General features: G+C 45.7%; 1 protein-coding gene across 1 annotated transcript in view; it reads right to left on the bottom strand.

The window, feature by feature from the left end:
• Positions 1 to 18,539, bottom strand: part of T265_09265 (hypothetical protein) — a gene marked incomplete at both ends in the record, with an annotated part of 38,057 nt that extends 19,518 nt beyond the window's left edge. Inside the window, 5 exons of the mRNA XM_009175290.1 lie at positions 31 to 123; positions 2,720 to 2,812; positions 4,711 to 4,844; positions 6,320 to 6,445; positions 18,174 to 18,539. Coding sequence (XP_009173554.1) covers positions 31 to 123; positions 2,720 to 2,812; positions 4,711 to 4,844; positions 6,320 to 6,445; positions 18,174 to 18,237 — 510 coding nt within the window. The remainder of the gene's footprint in view (positions 1 to 30; positions 124 to 2,719; positions 2,813 to 4,710; positions 4,845 to 6,319; positions 6,446 to 18,173) is intronic.
• Between the last annotated feature and the right edge of the window lie 2,174 nt (positions 18,540 to 20,713).

Raw genomic sequence — 20,713 nt, 5'->3', positions numbered from 1 at the left:
TATGTTCTGTTCATCAAAGGGAAAACTCACAAAATCCGAAATACATTTTTCCAACACCCGTTTGGTGGCTTCGCACTGACGATCGAACAGAGTTTGGGCCTCGGAAACTTGCTGTTCGCAAGCCTGTTGATTCGGAAAGTTGGGTGGATAGAGTGGAACGATCAGTTAGAATACACAGGTAAATGAAACAAGAAACTCGGCTGCTTGAGTGAGTCATGCAGAACAGGTAATTACCGTACGGGTTGGACTTTGGTGCGAGAGTGTGTTTTGGGGAGTCCAGTTAGAGAAAAGTATGGACAACAAAAGCAAGCATGCCAAAAAGACAACGGCCCAAAAGTATCGCAGTAACAGCCAACAAGTGCGAGAAAACTTCAGTATGGTGGCGATTGTTGGTGAGCTTCGTCAAGACACCTCAGCGGTCACTAGCTGGTGAGTTCCCACGTTCTTGTGGTTAGAACCGTACGGGCCAACAAACTAGAATTCTACAGTGGTCTTGTAATAAGACGAGGAGACGAAAGCACAAACACCTAGTTAGCCCCATTACAGAGCGCAACCGCTGCCGACCAAGATCGCTGGTGATCATTGTGCAGCGTTTTGCAATGTAATGAGAATTCCAATCCAACAGAGTTGATATGCAATCCGGGAATTTATGACGCCCTCATCTGACTGTATACGGCAGGTTGGATGAGTGACAAGAGAATACTAGTGACGCATTCCTTCTTTCTCCGCGTATATTTTCTTCCCACCACTCCTTGTGAGGCCACCCATTAGGTCTGAGAAGATCTTTCCTCGTGTATTGGTCTTGGTCGCAAAATTCGCGCGTCAGCCGGCGCCGACAGTCTCAGGCATTTCGCAGTCTTCAGGCCTCGACGTACGTACTATCTGACTACTTTTGACGTTCTGAAGCACGCGGGACAACAAGCTGTTCTTCTTTCTACGCTGGAACCGCTTGACATTGATGTGTGTTAATTAGCAGAAACAGTGTACCTGAAAAGTGGTCGAATAATCGGCCATTTGTCATACATAAAAGGACAAGTGACCCCGAGATGACAAATGCAGTCGCAGCCCACCCCAGAACATTTGCTTCTGGGAACAAAAGTCATGCGGACCACGAGGTTGGAAACATTTAACACTCGGTGGTTTTATTGTGAGAGTAGCCTAATAACCGCTCAACGGTGACCCGTTAGGGAGAAAGTTGGTACAACAACCCACAACAATTCATGGCCTGGTACAAGAGGCCAATGAAAACAATAGTGTGCAATGCAGAAGCGGAATAGGACTGCTTGGTGTGTTTACCATCACGTTGGCGTTACTCTCCTCACTCTGAAATGAAGAAGTTAGAAGGGTTCGGACGGCTGTAGTGTTAAACGGACAAAATGTAATAAAACGGAAGGTGTGTCTGGTTAAACAAAACAAATGAATCGAACTAGAGCCAGGTTGAAAAGCCTGTTTGCTCCACGCAACCACACTGATGTGCTGCTCGGGAGCCGTTCATTTCCTCATGCTGCAGAGCATATTCCATGCAGATCTGTTGGATCCAGACGAGGTCAACATGTCGTGGTAATGAGCTGCGCAGAATCACCATTTTAAGTGAGTTCTAATCCTAGTCTGAACTCCGAGAAAGGACAAACTGACGATTCGACAGGAACCGGTCATACTGTAGCTCAGTTATTCTTTTCCTACTCTTCCACCGCTGACTTGCACAGCCTTTCACGCCAAGCCCCCCCCCCCCTTCACTAAGGAAGAATTCATTCCGCCATGGAAACGGGTGGGTTTAGAACAACAGAAAAGCCATACGCAAGAGTGGAATTACCAGTGGCGTGCAAACGGTTCTCCAAGAACTGTTGGCTGATCAGTCTGGTATCCGAAGGCATCGAATTACTGTTGCCATATCGTGCATTCTAGGCAAGGGGTTCATCTGTAGTAAGAGTCATTCGTGATTCTTTCACTCCCACATTTGGCGGTACGTCCCCTACCTTAAAGCGCCGTTGGGCTCAAAGATCCCTCGCTGAAAACGGTTGTTCTAATTAGTCGCCTTAAGCCATGACGTTCATAATCCAAAATTTGTCCACAGAATGAAAACTAGGTCGGATTTTCAAAGGCTCGATTTCAAGATTAGCTCGGAACTGGCTGAGAAGGCGCAGTCGGAGGCGGTCAGGTGACCCCTTGGCTACGGATTGCAATCGGTTGACCCCAGAAACGTGTGTCAGCTAGACGACTTGATTAGGAGAATGCGTTCACACCCACTGGGATCTGTTCGACCTGGCCTTTGAGACATTAAAAACGTAAGCTGGTTCTCTGAACTGCGTTTGTCTTTTACAGTCATCTTTACGTGCAAACGGCCAGCATAAATCTTTTGGATTTGTCTAGGAAGGATTTATGTAATCATTATCGACAACCATACCAGCGTGTGCCTACCTTTAAACACAGACGAACCAATAGTCAACTGCTGGACTATTCGATCAATCTTCACATAATGCCTGTAGGGAACAGCTTTTTGATATCGTGGATAACGGAATCTAGAGAAAGTCTTTATGCCGGATATTCACTTGAAAACGATACATTCGTTTGACACTACTTCTAATCACACATGGATGTGGAAACGAGTGAACGAACGTTTTGTGAGTCAAGTGTCAAAAGAGTTTCAACTGTACGGATGTGGAACCAGAGGAAGGATAAAATTTATGGCCATCTACCGGTGACTGAAGTGCCCACCTACCTGCTTTTTGGCTGCGTCGTCCTTGGCGCGTTTCAATAGGGTCTTGGCTCTGTCCAAATCCAGACGAAGGTTGTCCAGGTTATCTCGCTCTTGCTAAACGAAGAATGTGGACAAAATTATGATGTGAACAGCTGACTCAAGCACGATCGCCATTCCAAGGAGATTCAACGCTACAGCACGTTCACAGCGAAATGATGCATAAGCGAGGGCTTGGTGATCAGTCAGAATCAGTACAGCAGCAAATGACACTCGTCAGATTGTGGTAGTTTAGATTCAGAATCATCGTCCAACAAACGAATTTGTCTCAGACTCTAGTTCATGATATTGCTAGACATGGAAAACAATGTCTGTAAACGAAATACACCTCGGACATCCTCTAATATATCTATCTAGCATCTGCATCGTACACACAAGTTACCTGGTACCATAGACCGACATAAACCACCCCCTTCCATAGAAGCTCACATCATGTTGGTCCTCGTACTGAGCAGACCAGAAACTCCTGCTGAGTCTATTCTCAACGATTTTGTGACACTATTAGTACCACACACTGCTTGATTGCAAACATGTTTCAATCTCATCGGGAAAGTGATACTGGTTCATGCATGCTAGCACACAGTGAGACCGTCATAAATGCGAACAAATACTGCAAGACCAAGGTAGTGCAGTCACTACGATGTGACATTACTCATTGTTGACAACCGCGGTTTCCGGGCATCGGATGACGCGACGACGAAGTGAACGCCCAATATAGACTCAATATAGACTCGACTGATCTCTGTTCACCGATGAGTCGATTGCCAGGTACGGGTGACTCCTCTCACAAACTCACTGTCCGCACTGTAAATCGATGCTGCTTAGAATATGTAGGCACACGCACTCAGATCGGATGGAGCGATTCGCTTTCAGGTCAGCACAACAGCTTAGTCGGTAGGCATGTTCAGAACGCGACAGCAGAGGCAACTAGAGTTCATTCAAAATAACAGGCATAGTAAGACTTCAAGGATTCAGACACACAAGGTGGCTGAAAATCGATAGTGGTGCAAATGAGGTTATTCGGTCGTTTTCGAATTCTGTTGTTCCCGAAGTGTTAGCATAAAAAAAGCTTCTACACGCCATCTAACATGGACCCACGACTCATTGTTTTTCGTTGGAAACGAGGAGCTAGTACAGAGGTCCCTCCTGACATTTCACTCCTTAAATGTAAATGGTTTCCAAACAGCGAAAGAGAGGCCACTATCAAGTGTTCACCTAAACTACGATAGAATCACATCCTGGAAATCAACCACCTGGAATCAAGCGATTGATCCTGACCTTGGTGAATAAGAAAAACGGTAGGCCACAAAAGTATGCGAACTCGACAACACGTCTTCTCAGGAGTTAGTTGAACGATTGGTTTACAAACGGTTTACCATAGGTTTTTACCAGCTTGTTGCTTCAACTTGGTTCAATATGGCTCGTTTCTAATGAATGGCGAGAGAATGAGCTTGCTTATAATTATTGGTGCATGTCCACACTCTGAGCTGAACGGAACCCCAATGAACTACTACTTTAACGGTGATACTACTGATGGGAGGCACGCGAATAGTATGCGTTGTTCGTGGAATTTCGCTTTGCGTCTTTTGAAAAGGAGAGATCTGTTGTGGAACTCGTGGAGTCACTTTGTAACATTTGCTTCGATTTGAGCGAGGAATGACTGGAGTCAATGAATCTCCAGGAAAGTTAAAGAAGACGCGTTCAGGAGAACATGGATGTTCAGTTTTTGTAAAGAAGATGCTGATTAGAGTTTTGCTTCCCTGTCCAATGGTCTGTAACCGGTCAGTCGGTATTTCCTAATAAATAACTCGGGAGCGAAGGTCTCCTTCCTTTTACTACGACAAAAAGCTAAGTCCACATAAGTGAACTAATCCAACAATGATCACCACAAAATGATCCTGGATATTCTGGGTAACCAAAGGGGGTTGGGTCAAATAGCGCATACAAATACTCACAGAAGCGACTCGAACACTGCTTTTCAGGAAGTTTCGAAGCCACTCAAGATAGGAGCACTCGATGCCTTCTTGCATAGTACGAGCAGCCTTCCCAAGGAGGGCTTGAGCTTGGCCGCACTTGATCATGGCGCTAGCTACATCGAATGGAAAACAGTAGAAAGCAATTAGGCGGTATATGTACGCGAACACACAGGGGGAGCTTATCGAACGAAAGAAGTGACACTTTAACTTTGGAATGCGGTATAGAGAGACAGCGGGTGTACCGATTGCACGGAGCAATTGAGAAGTTATGGAACTCGAGAACCGTCAGTCAGCATGCAGAAGGGTGCAGCATCTGTGCCTCCGGGCGTCTGACACGTTCCAGGCGTGCGTTTGGGCACACACTACGAACGAAACTTCATCCACATTTGTGTCATATTGATGATTGTCATCATCTACTATGGTAAACAGCATACAAATCAGTCCTGTACACGGAGGTTATTTTGTTCATGTTCCTGGGCTAACCATGGAGCACATGTACATAACAAAAAAGACTGGATTCACGGCTAGTTATAAAAGTTACCAATCAATTGCCTGATTCCATTGACAGGGTATGCGGCAGTACTACTCTTTGTCGCATACTTCACACTATCAACGTGTGCATTTGTAGCTTGTGTTCCAAGCTGATGTTATTCACAAAACAAAGTCGAACAGAGGCTTGGCACTATTCCCGTGATCTTGCAGAAGTATCCTAGGTATTTTCCTCTAAATGGTCCCATAAACAATGGGGGAGTTATCCAGAGTGAATTTCATCGTCTTCACAGACAAGTGTTCACCTTTGTTAAGGCAGTCAACTGAAAAGCTCAGTCACCAACTAGTGTTCTGGTACCCAACCTTGCAAACATACTTTGGCCAGAGAGCAAGACTGGTAAACAAACTTGCCATTCAACCTGATTTTGAGTCATTCTTCTGCTGAAAAAATGCCCCTCATGCATATTCACGGCTAGTTATAAAAGTTACCAATCAATTGCCTGATTCCATTGACAGGGTATGCGGCAGTACTACTCTTTGTCGCATACTTCACACTATCAACGTGTGCATTTGTAGCTTGTGTTCCAAGCTGATGTTATTCACAAAACAAAGTCGAACAGAGGCTTGGCACTATTCCCGTGATCTTGCAGAAGTATCCTAGGTATTTTCCTCTAAATGGTCCCATAAACAATGGGGGAGTTATCCAGAGTGAATTTCATCGTCTTCACAGACAAGTGTTCACCTTTGTTAAGGCAGTCAACTGAAAAGCTCAGTCACCAACTAGTGTTCTGGTACCCAACCTTGCAAACATACTTTGGCCAGAGAGCAAGACTGGTAAACAAACTTGCCATTCAACCTGATTTTGAGTCATTCTTCTGCTGAAAAAATGCCAGTTCCTCATGCATAAACTGCGCTGAAAGGGTAATGAGTTAAATTCAACTGGCAACGCTAATAGATCGAAATGGATCTCCCATAACTGTCAAGACATTGAGTTATTGTCTATGAGTTATGGATACCCAGCCCACTAATGAAATCTTCGCTAATGATCAGTCATCAGTCTTTGTAGTATTTCTATCGCTCAAAAAAAAAACAATCTCACCGTTTGGGCTGCTCTGCCCCAACTCTTTTCCGATGCGAACCAAACTATCGCCAAACTGCTCTTCGACCGGAGTCCTCTCCTTCTTGCGATCCAGTCCCTTCAAAACCATGTCTTCCACTCGGTTGGCTGTTAAAGAGAACACAAAGGCATCGAAATGCAAGTAAGGATATGCCGTGTTTCCAGACAATTAGAGGGATGAAAGAAACAGAAAAAAGATAGCTAGATCCGGACAAACACTGACTCGTCATACTGCATTTTAAGACCACCCTCGCAAAATCTTATGCGATCAGACGCTCATAAGTTGAAGTGCCGGTGTTTGATCTTTGCTTTTTTAATCTGGCTTCTAAATTTCTAGGCTCAAGCGCTGTTCCGTCCAGCTTCACTGACGTCTCCTGATGACGCAAAAACACGGGCAGCAAATTTTGGCATGCTCAACTCACTAAACTTCCATTAAATGAAAAGTGACCGGCCTCCCTGAAACATTGTGTGCTAATTACAAATTCGAAAGTCGTCTCATGTACTGGTAATATCGACTCAATGGACTCCTAAGTTCCACCCACCGTCCAAATTAGCTTATTTTAACAGTATTTCTCTATCTGGCTCAGTTAGCACCAAATTGCTTATACCATTTCAGGTGAGTGCTCTTCACTGACCAAAGGCCACCCATTTATCGGGAGGTAGTAGTGGTACTGTGAGGACGTTCAGCATCTAGTATCGAATTAGCGGTGCTCTAATACAAATCGAATGATTTACCAAAAACTTCACATGTTAAAAGCTGTCCGACGGGCTATATGCGCCATGCATACATCCCAGGACCTAGTGCGTGTTCCAGCACCCATTATCAAACCAGCGATCTGCTAACAATGGCAAGCTCACTAACACTTTGCCACCCAAATAAGCATCAGCTATGTAGTTTGGATGAAAACCTACCCTGTGAAATATGAGACAGTCTATCATACTACACTTTAGTATCCATTATGGAAACATCACCACCAGTGGCCACGAAACTGTACCTTGCCGAAGTTTGACAATTTGAACACCACAGCCAGTTAGGGCATACTCGGGAGTACATATGTGACATTCACCGGACCTTTCATAGACAATGGGCTGGGGTCTGACTACCACAATTTCTTAGTCATCCAGATTCAGGGTTGGAAAATGTGTGCGGACTTGCTCATTAGAAAATGTAGGCTGTTCTGGTGGTCGTACGTCAAACACCGTTATCTCGTGTTTGGGCCTCTTAGCTAGACATTTCGGTCGGGGACATAATTTTCTCCAGTGTGGATCTGGGCACCCTGGCAGTACCTCAGCAACGTATTATCATGTATGGTACATTAGTAAATCACTTCATGTCACATCGGCCGTCGCGTGGTATCATCAGCCGGATCGCCTTACTTGTGATATAAAAATGGGCACCCATACGGAAGCAGCCAATTCTGACACCTCTCTTTTCCTTCCTTCGCATATTTGTTCTTCTTCCTCGCAATATCCCGTTGCTAGCAACATCTCCGCAGGCCTATTATTAAGGAGTCACCAATCCGTTCGCCAACAATTGTCATTAACTGCAATGCCTACGGTTAACCCGGCCACAACGACTGTGACACTTCAAATGTCACTCTTTGAACCCTGAAACACAATTTGTCTGGCAGCCTTTTGTCATTAACTGCAATGCCTACGGTTAACCCGGCCACAACGACTGTAGACACTTCAAAGTCACTCTTTGAACCCTGAAACACAATTTGTCTGGCAGCCTTTAAAGTTCGCACTCTGAATCAGGCCGGACAACAAACGGTTGTTGCGTGTACGCTGGACTCGCTTGCTATTGAAGTGCTCTCTATCTCTCTAAGACGAGGGTTGATGACCCAAATAGGGTGGTTAAATTGACCTTCCTATTGATTTTATCTCACTTCCGGTTGCGCAACTCTGATGATCCAGAAGCCATTAGGGCCAATTTTCTTTACTCGGCTACGTGTTGTCCCCCACATACGAGCCAACCTCTAACACTGGTAAACTATATCGCCATTAGCTATTAGTGGTGTGGGTCAATTACTGGTTACGCTCGCTCTGGAACACCTATGTGGATTCGGACCATACGCTTGTTTGTTACTGATTCTCACTGCCCCTGTCAGAAGTGCGGATGACGCGCACGCCTCACCAGATCACTAAGCTCTTGGACCCTGATGTGGGATAAGTCTACCAATAGCAACTACTAAAGTCAATTAAGGTTAGCGGATCTTCTGATGTTGACTCTCACTGGAAGTTACAGCCCACGACCCCGCAAGGTGCTAGGTAATCCGTTTGTGGAACGGCACAACTAACTGAACCCTGACACTCTCTCTCCAGCAAGTCTAAAATTACTAAAGGCCCGGACATATGCGACTCCCAGTGGACAGTGCAATACAGCTCAAGCGGCTGTTAGACCTCAGGTGAAAAAAGGCATCTGAGTGATTCAAGAAGCTTAGTATGTACAGAAAACTGAGAAGATGGAGGAAGCTGAACAGTCTGAGAATGTTCATATACTGTTCCAAATGGTACGCGCAACAGGCCCAAAGTGGTTCCTGGTGACTAAAAAAATCACTGATTACAATGGTCCATGTATCCCTAAAAACAACGCATGAGTAGTTGGGCTGTATCATTCCAACAACAAGACAAGTGGCCTCCTGCAGTTAGTCAGTCAGATTGCTCACCAGCAACACAGTCCTAGAAGGTGAAATCCTCGGTCGACCCTTGTTCAACTGATTTGCCTCCATATGAGTAAAAATGATCATCCAAACTACCTGTGGTGCGTCCGCAGTGTTCCCCCTTTTCAAAAAGAGTGCCCACAGTGAATGACGCAATCACAGATAAACTAGCTTGACTTTTGTAAATGGACACTCTGTGTCCTATTCGTCCTGTCGTCTCGGGAAGGCGCGTGGGGACGGGACTCGAGAACAGTAAACATGGTTCCGGCCATAAAATGGCTATGGAAACTACATTTTTCCACTCCGCCAAGTGTCCGAGCAACGGCATGCTTATAGGTGCTATGGGTAAAACTTGATGCCACTTGCCCGACCTTGTCGTGGTGGTCTGGCTTCTGTGCTGCAGTGATCTTCCGGGCTATGCTGGCTGCAACTCAGTTACCAAAGGTTCAGCCATGCCAAGCTGTTCAACGGGAAGCAGCCCGACGAAAAGATGTGGCTCTTCGTACTGCAAGAAATCGTAGTACGAGACGATCTAGAGGTATATTCGTACCGTCATCCGTGATAGGATTATGAAGACAGTGAGGTGTTTTCCCCAGGCGACCAGCGTATCCATATTTATGGAAGTAGCGATGCTGCTTCCCCCCTCCCCCACAAGGAAGGACGGATTATGAAAGGTCGGCCATAAAAGCCGCGCACTCCGATAGTTCAATGGCTGACGGTGGCCGTCTGGGTATTAACCAACACCGCCGAAATGATATTAAAACTAAGGAGTCTAATGCTGCTCAAAAGGAAGCCACATTAGCAGTGAGACAGTAATGCCTCGCTCTATACTCCCTCTGTTTAGGCCAGTTCCCTACAGCCAAGTGGGTCAGACTCATCATCATCATCATTGCCAGTCGTAATAACCGCGTACTCGTCGTATAGTGGTTGTAGCTGCCGCAGTTTCGTTCACCGATGATTTGTGGGAAGGGGTAGGTAGCTGCGCATGGCAGGCGGGAGCTGATAAATTGGTTCATAAATCCAGCACTGTCAATGGGCTGTCAAGTGAAGGGGGGTCGGAAAAGGAGCTATGCATTAAAGGCAATAGCTTGGATGCACGAGCGCCATTGAGGGCGCAATTGGGCCATATCTGACAATGTCTCTAGCCATTGGCCCGTCTCGGGGTCCTCATCCAGGAAGACGGCAATGACCAGTGCAGCTAAGTTTGTTGGTACCGGCTTTCATACTTCGCTGCCAAGTCATTGTTTGACCGCCTCTGGCTCTCTCCCACCCTTCACCTGGTTGTGCGAAGAGAGCCCTTCGAGGAAGTCGGTCGACTGGCATACGCAGCATGTGGGTCAGACTATTGGGTAATTGGTTCTGGGAAGGGTCTCTAAGGAACCCCTCATCATCATCAAAAACAACATTGTCAGCTGTAAAGAAACCCTAACAACCACTGCCTCATGGTTCAGACTTTTGGGTCACATGGCCTCCGAACAAAATTCTACATCCAAGCACCGTCTTGTGGGTCAGAATTGAATCAAAGGTTCAGGGTGGGGTACTTCAACCAAATCCACTTCTTCGGCCTCAAGCAACCCGGAAATACCATTCGCCCTTGCAGCTCCTCGCACATCGGACCTCCCATATACTCCTCTCCATCTACTGAATGGTGTAGTTCGATCAGCCAGTTACTTAACCAGTGTTCCGTCTCCAAACCGGCGCACATTAAAATAAATCAAAATAATCTCCTGATAACCTCAAAAGATCTTATCTATGTTGCAGCATTCAATGTCCGTACTCTTTGCGTCAAACTGGATAACAAGCATCTCTTACTGAAACCCCATTTCCCTCTGTGTCCATGTATGTTGTGTCTCCGAAACACACATGAGAAACATCACTTATGTCGTGCAACTCAAGTGTATTAGGACAAGCTGGGATATTCTACATCTCAATCTTAAAATATCTGATGCTCATGAGGCAACAGCTCGTTATATCTACGGTGTGGGAGTTTTTCCCTCAGCCCCAAGGCCGAAAGCGCCTTGCATGACTGAATCGTAGCAAATAGTCTTGTCTGTACTGGGCGGTTGACTGCTCTATTAAGATCAAATCACGTTGATGAGGTGAACGGTGTTTATTTGTCATGTCAGCATACGCTTCTACAGGCGGCAGTTCTGAGACTGAGAAAGACGAGTTTCATCAATTTCTGTTACAATTACTTTGGTCAACAAGAAGGACGTATATGGTAGTCCCGGTGGGTGATATGAATTATCGAGTTGGATGACTAATTTCGGAAGAAGCACACTTATGTGGCAGATTCGGAGTCGCTGCTCAGTGTACAATTAATTAAGAGCAACTGCTTCGGTTGCGTGCAAACCATCGGCTGTTCCTGGTCAGCACTAACTTCCAGCATAAACACTCACATCAAGTTACTTGGAGGTCACCAAACGCAAGGCAGTCATGGACTCCATTGGGCCATGTGGATATCAGTTACCGATGAAAAGCCTCAATTAAGAATAGTCGTTCCCTCTGGGGTACGCAAATTGACTCTGATCATGCCATTGTGCGGGCCCTCTTTTTGCTTTCCGTCAGTACTACGCGTGCCAAAGAAGAACAACTCTATTCAGGGTGAGACGGCTCGGCGGTTAGAGCGTGAATTTACTGACCAGAAGGTCCGTGATTCGGACACGAACTCTGCCTCTCGACTTCCCCTGCCTAGGCTTTGGCAACCTGGAAGTATCCCAGGTCTCACACTTCCTCCTCATGGCACGGCAGTTAGGCGCCGAGAGGGTGACAGTTGAAAGATTAACCTTTTAACTTAGCTCAATTCATCAACTTTGAAAAGTTTCCGTAGCTCAAGAATAACCGCACGGCAGTTAGGCGCCGAGAGGGTGACAGCTGAAAGTTTCCGTAGCTCAAGAATAACCAGCTAGTATGGCTAGAAAGCTGGTGGGAAAGCACAGTCATGCGGATGACGAGGTGGTTGAATGGAAGCGGGTTAAAGTGGCTGTGCTATCGGCTTCAAGAACCGCTTGTCCGGACCATCTGACTTGACAAAATGAACACTGGAATCGGGAAGACCAGATCTTATTGCTGCCAGAAAGGCCATATCGCAGTCAGCGACAACGATGTCGCACGCACATGCTTCGAACACCGAATGGTCAAAACCTTGAGGGATGGCAGACAGCGTTGGTGCGGTGTGAGAGCTCAGAAGAGAAGGCCTTTGCTGCAGTCAACAGCCGCGCTCTATTTCATCTGATTCGATCAGCCAGTCATAGTATACATGTAGCCTGAGTTCACTACGTCCAGTGGTGTAGGACAAGGTTGCCTCTCTCGCCTTTCTTCTTAAACTTTCTTATTGACGTACTGTTTAAAATTTTACTGCCTGCCTCTGAAACCCCACGGGTCAAAATGCTCTCGGGACCTTCGCCCACAAACACTGAGTGTGCGGAAAATATTACTGTCATTGATTAAGATTCTTCAAAAACGCAAACCGGTTTAAGTAAACTAAATAGCTCTGCCTGATATGCACTCCAAACCTGCGAAGTGCAAAGTGCTTCTGCAAGACTGGGTAGGATTAAACCCGAACCATATGCTTAAAAACAGACCAATCGGTGCGGTAGATAAATTTGTTTATTTGAGAAGTTGTGTGAGTTCCGATGGAGTGGCTAGATATGAGATTACTTCTCAAACAGGGGAAGGCCAGGGCAATTATTGCCAACAACCGACATCTAAAGCGCCGACGCGACGTCAGTTTGTCTGGCCCACTTTTCATTCAGCGGCGCCCGTTCATCAGAACTATCGCCTTCACTACGTAACCACTCAGTTCCCAAAATAATCGAACATGCCATTGCCTCCACGTTCTGGCTGTATGACCCATATTCTTCCACGTTCTGGTGATCGAAACAGTAGCAGCTTGATCTAACGTGCCCAGAAAATTCAGTTTATAGCCGGCAAATTGACTGAATTAATCGGTCAGTCTATTGACTGGTTGATTCAGTGGTTCGTTAATTGATGTTCTTGACTTCAAGGGATTTTTTCAATTCTGTCGACCTGTTCGTTCTTCACAGCTTCAAGATGTGCTGCTTCAAGGTGTGTCCCAGAAGTTCTTGGATACCATGCGCTTTCCACATACATTCACATACCTATTCACACATTTGCGTGCGAGTGCGAGTACATCTAAACTCTCCGGAAGCTTTTATACATGCAATGGTGTCCAACAAGGAAGATCACTTTGCTTAATCTCGTCACTGATAAACTAATGGGGCAAAATCTGGAAGGACTTCAAAACACAGTTGTCCAGATATCTCCAATAAAGAACCTTAGTGATCCGGAGTACAAAGGCGAAAGGTTCTCATTTGCGTGCGAGTGCGAGTACATCTAAACTCTCCGGAAGCTTTTATACATGCAATGGTGTCCAACAAGGAAGATCACTTTGCTTAATCTCGTCACTGATAAACTAATGGGGCAAAATCTGGAAGGACTTCAAAACACAGTTGTCCAGATATCTCCAATAAAGAACCTTAGTGATCCGGAGTACAAAGGCGAAAGTGTTCTCATTTTAAAAAAATAAGACGTAGAAGCATTACTGGAAGAGCTGACCTAAGTCATTCAATTCTTCCGCATATATTCACCTTCACTAAAAAACAGTCATTCTATGGGAATGCAAGAAGCAACATCGGAAGTTGTGGAAATCTATACGGTTCTCGAAAGTTGCACAAACACTGGCGATAATGCAACAGACAAAGCCAACCCACGGATATTCACGGTCAGAATCGCGTCTGCCAGCTTGCGTCATTTGTAACATAAAAAAGACATCACTGGGCCTCAAAGGACGCGTTCATTGGGCCACACTGCATGGTTGTATTGTTGTACAGCTGTGAAACTTGGCAACTTCAGGTAAGGGTATGGGCGAATTCAGAGCCTTGGCCGCTGGTCTCCCAGAACTATAGCGGGAATAGGCTGGAATCAGCGAGCTCGCAACCATGTGACCAGGCAATGAATCCTTCGTGAAATAGACAGTTCACTGAGAGAACGAATTCAGCACTGCAAGACAAGGTAGCTGGGTCATGCGTTGCATGTTCCGAGATAGCTGTTGTAGAGCAAAGTGCTTTCATGCCTAATATGGGGTGGCGAAAACCTAGAAGTGAATAATCTGTCATAAGAGACTGAAGGAAATCACCGAAAGTGAAACTGTTGGTGCTCTCCGGTTTCCACAATGGGGTCCACCTAAACCCTCGTTGTTCTCGGCTAGGAACATTGAACGATATTGCAGCCAACCGGTGTCAGTGGCGTTCGTGCTGTCATTTTACATTATCGAATCATCAGCGAACAAAACGGTGGTATATATGACCGGTGTACAACAAGTACGCGGTTTTACGGCTGAAGATGATCATGAGGACGATGATGACGTTGAAATTTCAGGCACCTTAAATGCTTAAAATGGGCTGACCCTGTCTCATTCTCTCCTCTGATTCTTTCTCCTTTCTATAATAAGACGTTATTTAAGTAAACTGCAGCAGGCAAGCACCAGTATTCTCATTTTGTTCTGCTGTCAGTGAGCAAGTGGAAGACTCGGTTGTGAGTAATAACAGCTAGAACCTTTTTCACCTTGTCCGCAAACTGTGGTCAGAAGAAAGCCTACCAATAATGTCAGTGCAGAGAAGAACGGTATAAAGACTCATTGCAAGTCCCACCACCTGTTTGATGGACGAAAAACTTAAAATATCAAATCAACTGACTGAAGGCAGCCGGTATGAAAAACCAGCTCAACGCCAGCACCACAGTGGGAAGTAAAGTGCTCAATTCCAACGAAATCAAACTTTGTGAGAAAACATATCACCTAGAGCTGACAGCTTTTCCATGTCCTTAAAAGATGGAGAAGGAACAGTTCAGTTTGACAAAATGCACGCAGGAAGTTTGGAAGAAACTGTCACGGTAGTAATAGATGTTCCTGTAGTATTTCTGTCTTCAGCAAAGTTGTTAGATCGTAATATACGGATCGTCAAGGCATACGTTCGGTTACTGTAGCTCCTAGGTTGCCTACAGATAACATTCTATGTGGACCTATCAAACCTCATGACGGGTAGAGTTGGTACAACCGAACAGGGTCCCACCTTGGTCATGGATGCACTGACCACACCTTCACCAACAACTTCCCAAACGCCACCATATACAAGGAAGTCCAACAACCGTCATTTTCCTAGACCTGAGAGCAGCTTCTCACTCAGCCAATTGCGCCAAATGTGGAAAAGTCTCTACTTCAACGGAGTGGCGAACACTTGTCACAGATCCGTTTTTATGGTAAAATATGATGGAAGTCCAACAACCGTCATTTTCCTAGACCTGAGAGCAGCTTCTCACTCAGCCAATTGCGCCAAATGTGGAAAAGTCTCTACTTCAACGGAGTGGCGAACACTTGTCACAGATCCGTTTTTATGGTACGGGAAATATGATGGCGCATGCACTTTGAAGTGTATCCACCAAAACAGGTCGCAGATTTATGGCTACCGACCAGCGTGATGCTTTATAACCACCCACAGGAACCCTTCACTTTATGTGGTAGATAATCAGCTGCCATATTAAATGAACTTCGTCACCTAAGGTGTCTCCAATGAGGTCCACAGTCTATCATGCCTACCTTTTTCGAGAAATGAATTTTCAACGTTCGCCATAGTACCGTTCATCTTGCCATCTTCTTCAAAGCCAAACCGGTGTCATCTCAGTATGCCTTGTTAGGTGTGAAGAAAAATACACGCAAGCTACCCCATTCCAGTCCATATTTAATCGCCAGCTCAGAGTGACCATCACTGCTATTGACGGGGCGCACAAGACCGACACCACACTTATAATACTTTTCGGTATACGTTCCACACTTAAACTGGACGTGAAAATCTTCGGTACTAGGCTAACTTACAACCAGCTCTTGCGCTTTTTCTGGGACCACTTCTTCACAGCTCCCAATACCTACTGCTGTGATGTTTCGTTCCCTAAGCATCTTGTAGCCTAGTGTGTTATGTATGCCCTGCCGAAGCTCGTCTTTCCAACCGCAAGTTCTCCTTCCACAGGGCTCGATCACGTGCACTCAGGTTTTTCTACACGGTCAAGTAACCCCAAAACCGCTGAAGCACCCAAACAAAAATTCACTAGAAGTGCAAGGTTGTTATCACAGACCGTTTTTGGCGAGATGAGACCGGCTTAAACTAGGCTGGATCTCGGCGTCCGGGCCTAAGTCACCGCCTATCCCAAAGACAATCCTGCCTGTTTCATCACCCGTTTACCAGGCTTTACCCCTGCTGATCCTGTCCAACAAGACCCAATGATTTTCGTCCTTCAGTGTCCACTCATTCTGAAAATTAGACCCATTGGTCTCGATGTTTCACCGAGTTACGTCATCCTAAGTTGTGCAGTTCTATGCTGTATGTATGTATGTATGTCATTCATACATTCGACTCAGCTGTTTTTGGTGGCATTTGTTCCACTTAGCTGGTATTAGCTTAGTCTTCACAATGATACTTTCTGACCTTACATTTTTTAGTCTTCAAAGTTCCGGAGTCCGCCATAGTACCAAAATAAAGCAACTCTTCAGAGTTAACACCCTTTCGTGGCCTAACTGCTACGTTGGCGAATAGCGCCACATTACCGAAGCCTAGATAGGAGCGTCGAGATGCAGGTTAGGTTTGAAATACGATCCTTCCGGTCAATATGTTAGCGTATTAACCATCAAGCTATCTCTGGGTTAAGAGCAGTGAAATACCTGACTGAAATACCTGATACCAGTGCTTATTGCATGCTCGGTGAGCGTTTTAACAGTTGAGTAGGACCCAACGAATCCCCAGAGTCTGTTGCTCATTGATCCAGCCCGATGCTCACGATACTATTGTTCACCTATTCGAGCATCCACTTTCCCATTCCGGGTGTGGACGCGCTTAGAAATAAAGTCAAGGAGACAAGGGATACAACCATTTAATGCCGCAGCAGCTAGTGCCGTAAAAGCTAGAACACTTCCCGTCAAACAGTTTACAGGTAGGTGGCCAGCGCCTGGCTTGCGGAGTCCCTTTGGTGTAACCAACCGTGATACCGTCTCAGTACTTCACAGTTAAACCCCCTGGCACACTATTTCTCACAATCCCGCATTCTTCGGACAGTCCGCTATTACCAAAAATATTGCCACAACCAAGTTACATACCAGTACTTATTTCGCCACCATCTTTTGATGTCAGACACTGTGGGAGGTTGTTTCACCTTGCATACACTTCTTGGGGGGCATAAAGTGTACACGTATTTTCGGCTCCATGGACTAACCTTCCCTATGATTGCTTTTGTTCTCGCATGCACTCTGAATGCGATTTTAAACTATTGTGTCCTACCGGTGCTTTGCCTGCTTGCCAGCCATCCACGTCCCGCATGATAAAATACACATTTGTGCCCCGGTCGAATTTCCACTTTTCAAATTACGTTTGTGCAGTGATCACATCTGACTGCATCTGGGTGGATCCTTAAGTCAGAACAGAACCACGCGCATCAAATTATTGGGCCCCATAACTGCCACAAATAGTAGTGCCGAGTCCAGCACCAGACCGGAAAGTCAATCCAGTGAAAATTATATATTCATCTGATCGACCTGTACAGTCAGGACCGCCTACCCAATCCCAGGTTGTACTCTGTCGTATTTGGCAGTCATATCCAACAGCTAAATAAAGGATAGCAGCAATTGTGCTGACTCAATGACTTCTTACTCTGTCGTGTAGACATATTCCGACTCTTCACTTTTGGCTGTGTTCATCTGGGTCACCGCCATATGTTTGCACAAGTCATTCGATTTCACTTCCATTCTTGTGGCTTTCTCTCCCCGCCGCTTATATGATGGCATCCAGCCTTCAACTCCGGCTGTCTACAATGCTTGGTGTTGGTCACGAACCCGCTATATTCTTAATGGTGCGTTCGTTAGTAGATGCGACCTGCCGAAACATATATTATGAATCCTGTGCCCCACCCGATCCACGACACCTGGAACGTACCGATGACACAAGGACCTTGCAATTAGATGTCGAGTTAATGCAACTTAAAAGCACATCTAACTCATTCTGCATCATGCTAGGGAAATCCACCACGTTCTGTGCCGTTGCCTGCAGAGGCATTGTGAATTAACAACAGTGGGGGGAATCAAGAAACCTGTTGCAGCAAATTTGACTTACCCAGATTGGGCTGTATTACTGCCTCTACCAAGGTAATGAGACTTTGTGTCCATGCTTGACGCATTTCACATTGCTTAATAAGGTCTTCTAGGTGGGGATCCAAAGGTGTCTTTTCAGTTGTTTTGAATACTTCTTCAGTTTTCTAGCAACCCTTAACATGAAGTATGAATCCATTACCTGTAAAGTCCTGCTTAAAAAACTGGAAGCATTCTGTTTGAATTGCTTGAATCCGTCATCCATTGCAACGCGGAAAGTCACTGGAATCACCAAAAAGGTGCGCCTACCCGCAACCCCGAATAGTTTATATAAACAAGAGAAGTCCCTATTACATATAGGGCCACATAGTGAATAGGCCTTTACTGTCAACACATCTATCAGGTTCTTCTACCAGAAACTCGCAGATTGCTGATTAGCACCAGAAACTTCATGGCTCGCAATACAATTTTGACGGCCAAGGAAACAGGCAGAACGAATCCGGTATAAAATCGCAGGTTTCTGGTCCATTTGGGGATCCCAGTAGATCATAGGCCAAGAGGAGTGGATGGGAGCCAACCAGATCTTCCGAACCATATATTGTAGAAGTTCAAAGCTTGTAAAGATGAGGGAATGGCATGAGATTAAAAAAGCATGGTGAGTATGGGGAGACATCAGATGGGACACGCATTCACGTATTGATACACAGGATCGAGTCTGTTGCCCAATTTTCCCGGGTCGCTTTTGTTTTCGTCAGTCAGTGGCTGTCGTTCACCTCAAAGGCACAGGTGAAAAAAGGGTGTGGCACTGCCCTTTATGTTCTCATCGCGGGGCACTATCGTAGTGTCTGTAATCTGCTGTCACGTTTACATTTTTCCTGAACTTAAACTACACTTTGTAACTGTCGTACATATCGTATCATGACGTTTGTTTCAATGTTAGGAATATACAATTTTCCGGTGCGACCTGCTGACTTCTTGCCGAACGAGTGTATTTACGCTCCGTTGAACAGTTTGTTGACTGCTGAACTAGTGAGACCAAATCTGTGTGTCTGTGTCAACTGTTGAACGTCACAATAGATATTTGTGCTTCCTTTTGCCGATGCTTTCATGATAAATCATGTTTAATTGCAAACTTTAAACAATTTGTAGGGCAAATTATTGAATCCAGCTCTGAATTCGCTTCAGAGTTTTCGCAGGCTGCCGGACTGCTTGGATCTACGCAATTCGCGAGTCCTCATTTGACTACTCAGTTTCTTCCTAATGTGATTTTGTGATTATGTATTGGTTACTTTTTTAGTCAATTCATTCGAACAGGCCGATAAGTTCCTGGTCCGCTGCACTGTGCTTGCCAGTGCAAGAATTCGCACAATAGTAATTTAAACTGTGTTCTAGAAGGAGCGTAAACAACCGACGGAGCAAGGTCATTCTACGCGCCTACCACTATTGTAAACCTCTTAAACTGTCTTTAGACGATACATTTCCCTTCGCTTGTATTCCAAACCATGGAACAAGCTCTCACCTCATATCCGTAATAAATCAGCTAAAGACCACCGATTCTTACCTTCCTATTGAGCGCCTTTTCACGCCACAACTTACACTGAACACGTTTTTGACATGGGCTTTAAGCCATTATAATTTGTACTCTCATCCAAACTGCGCTATAACTAGGCCCTACCATACACACTCACCAGCTTGAACCCCCTGGCACCAACCCAGAAGTGAGGCAACTACACCTCCAGTGTTCTGTTTATAAGTCACCACTTTATCTAACTCTTATACGGACATTCGCTTTCTGCGACTACTCCTGCCCTTGCTCTCTGGAGCGCATGTCACGGTGAGCGTCTAGCGCCTGCCATCATCATTATCTTCAATCCTGTTTCCACTGACCTGGTCGAATTTCCTTACCTCTGGTCGTAAGCATTCGTACCCAGCCAACTTATTCATAGTTCTTCGAGCCTGGTCCCATCCCTAAATAGTTCAATCAGCTCTATTTGATGTATGAGGTTTTGCTTCGACTGGTTTTAACTAGCCTTAACCAAATTGAGGCTTTAGTTACTCGCTGTTCAAAAACATTCTGAATCCGCTGACCATGCGCAGTGCACGCACATCAAATGGCGGGTCTGAAGATGGGCTACGAATGAAAAACTTGCCTGGTTCCACAGCCCACCCATTCTCACAAGCACATAACACCGGTGGCCTTTACTTGACATGGTGGTTCACAGCAATGCTTCGACGTCGTTTTGCCATAGTGCACGGTCTCTGAACATTACCGTTCGACGCCTATCGCCAAAAGGGTAGTTGTCGTTTCATTTGCCTCCACAATTCGCCTCTCCCAGTGGCTGTTTGCTGTTCGCTTGTTCGAACTGAGTCGGCTGTTTTACTGGCCTGGCTTTCCCCATGACGGATAAAATATCCGGTGGCTGGAGTCATTATTGTAAAGACCGCAATTATGGCTGCTTGGTGGTTTGTCACCCCGCAGATCTGGTGGCGTGCGCGAATGACCAAAAACTGATGTGGTGGACCGGTGCGTCGTGCAAGGAGGGTCGCCTTGGTATGTTGAAACGT

This window comes from Opisthorchis viverrini, assembly GCF_000715545.1.
Source record: "Opisthorchis viverrini unplaced genomic scaffold opera_v5_270, whole genome shotgun sequence".
In the NCBI taxonomy this organism is placed as follows: domain Eukaryota; kingdom Metazoa; phylum Platyhelminthes; class Trematoda; order Opisthorchiida; family Opisthorchiidae; genus Opisthorchis; species Opisthorchis viverrini.
Note: the sequence above shows the minus strand (reverse complement) of the source record. Positions and strands in the feature narration are given on the sequence as shown.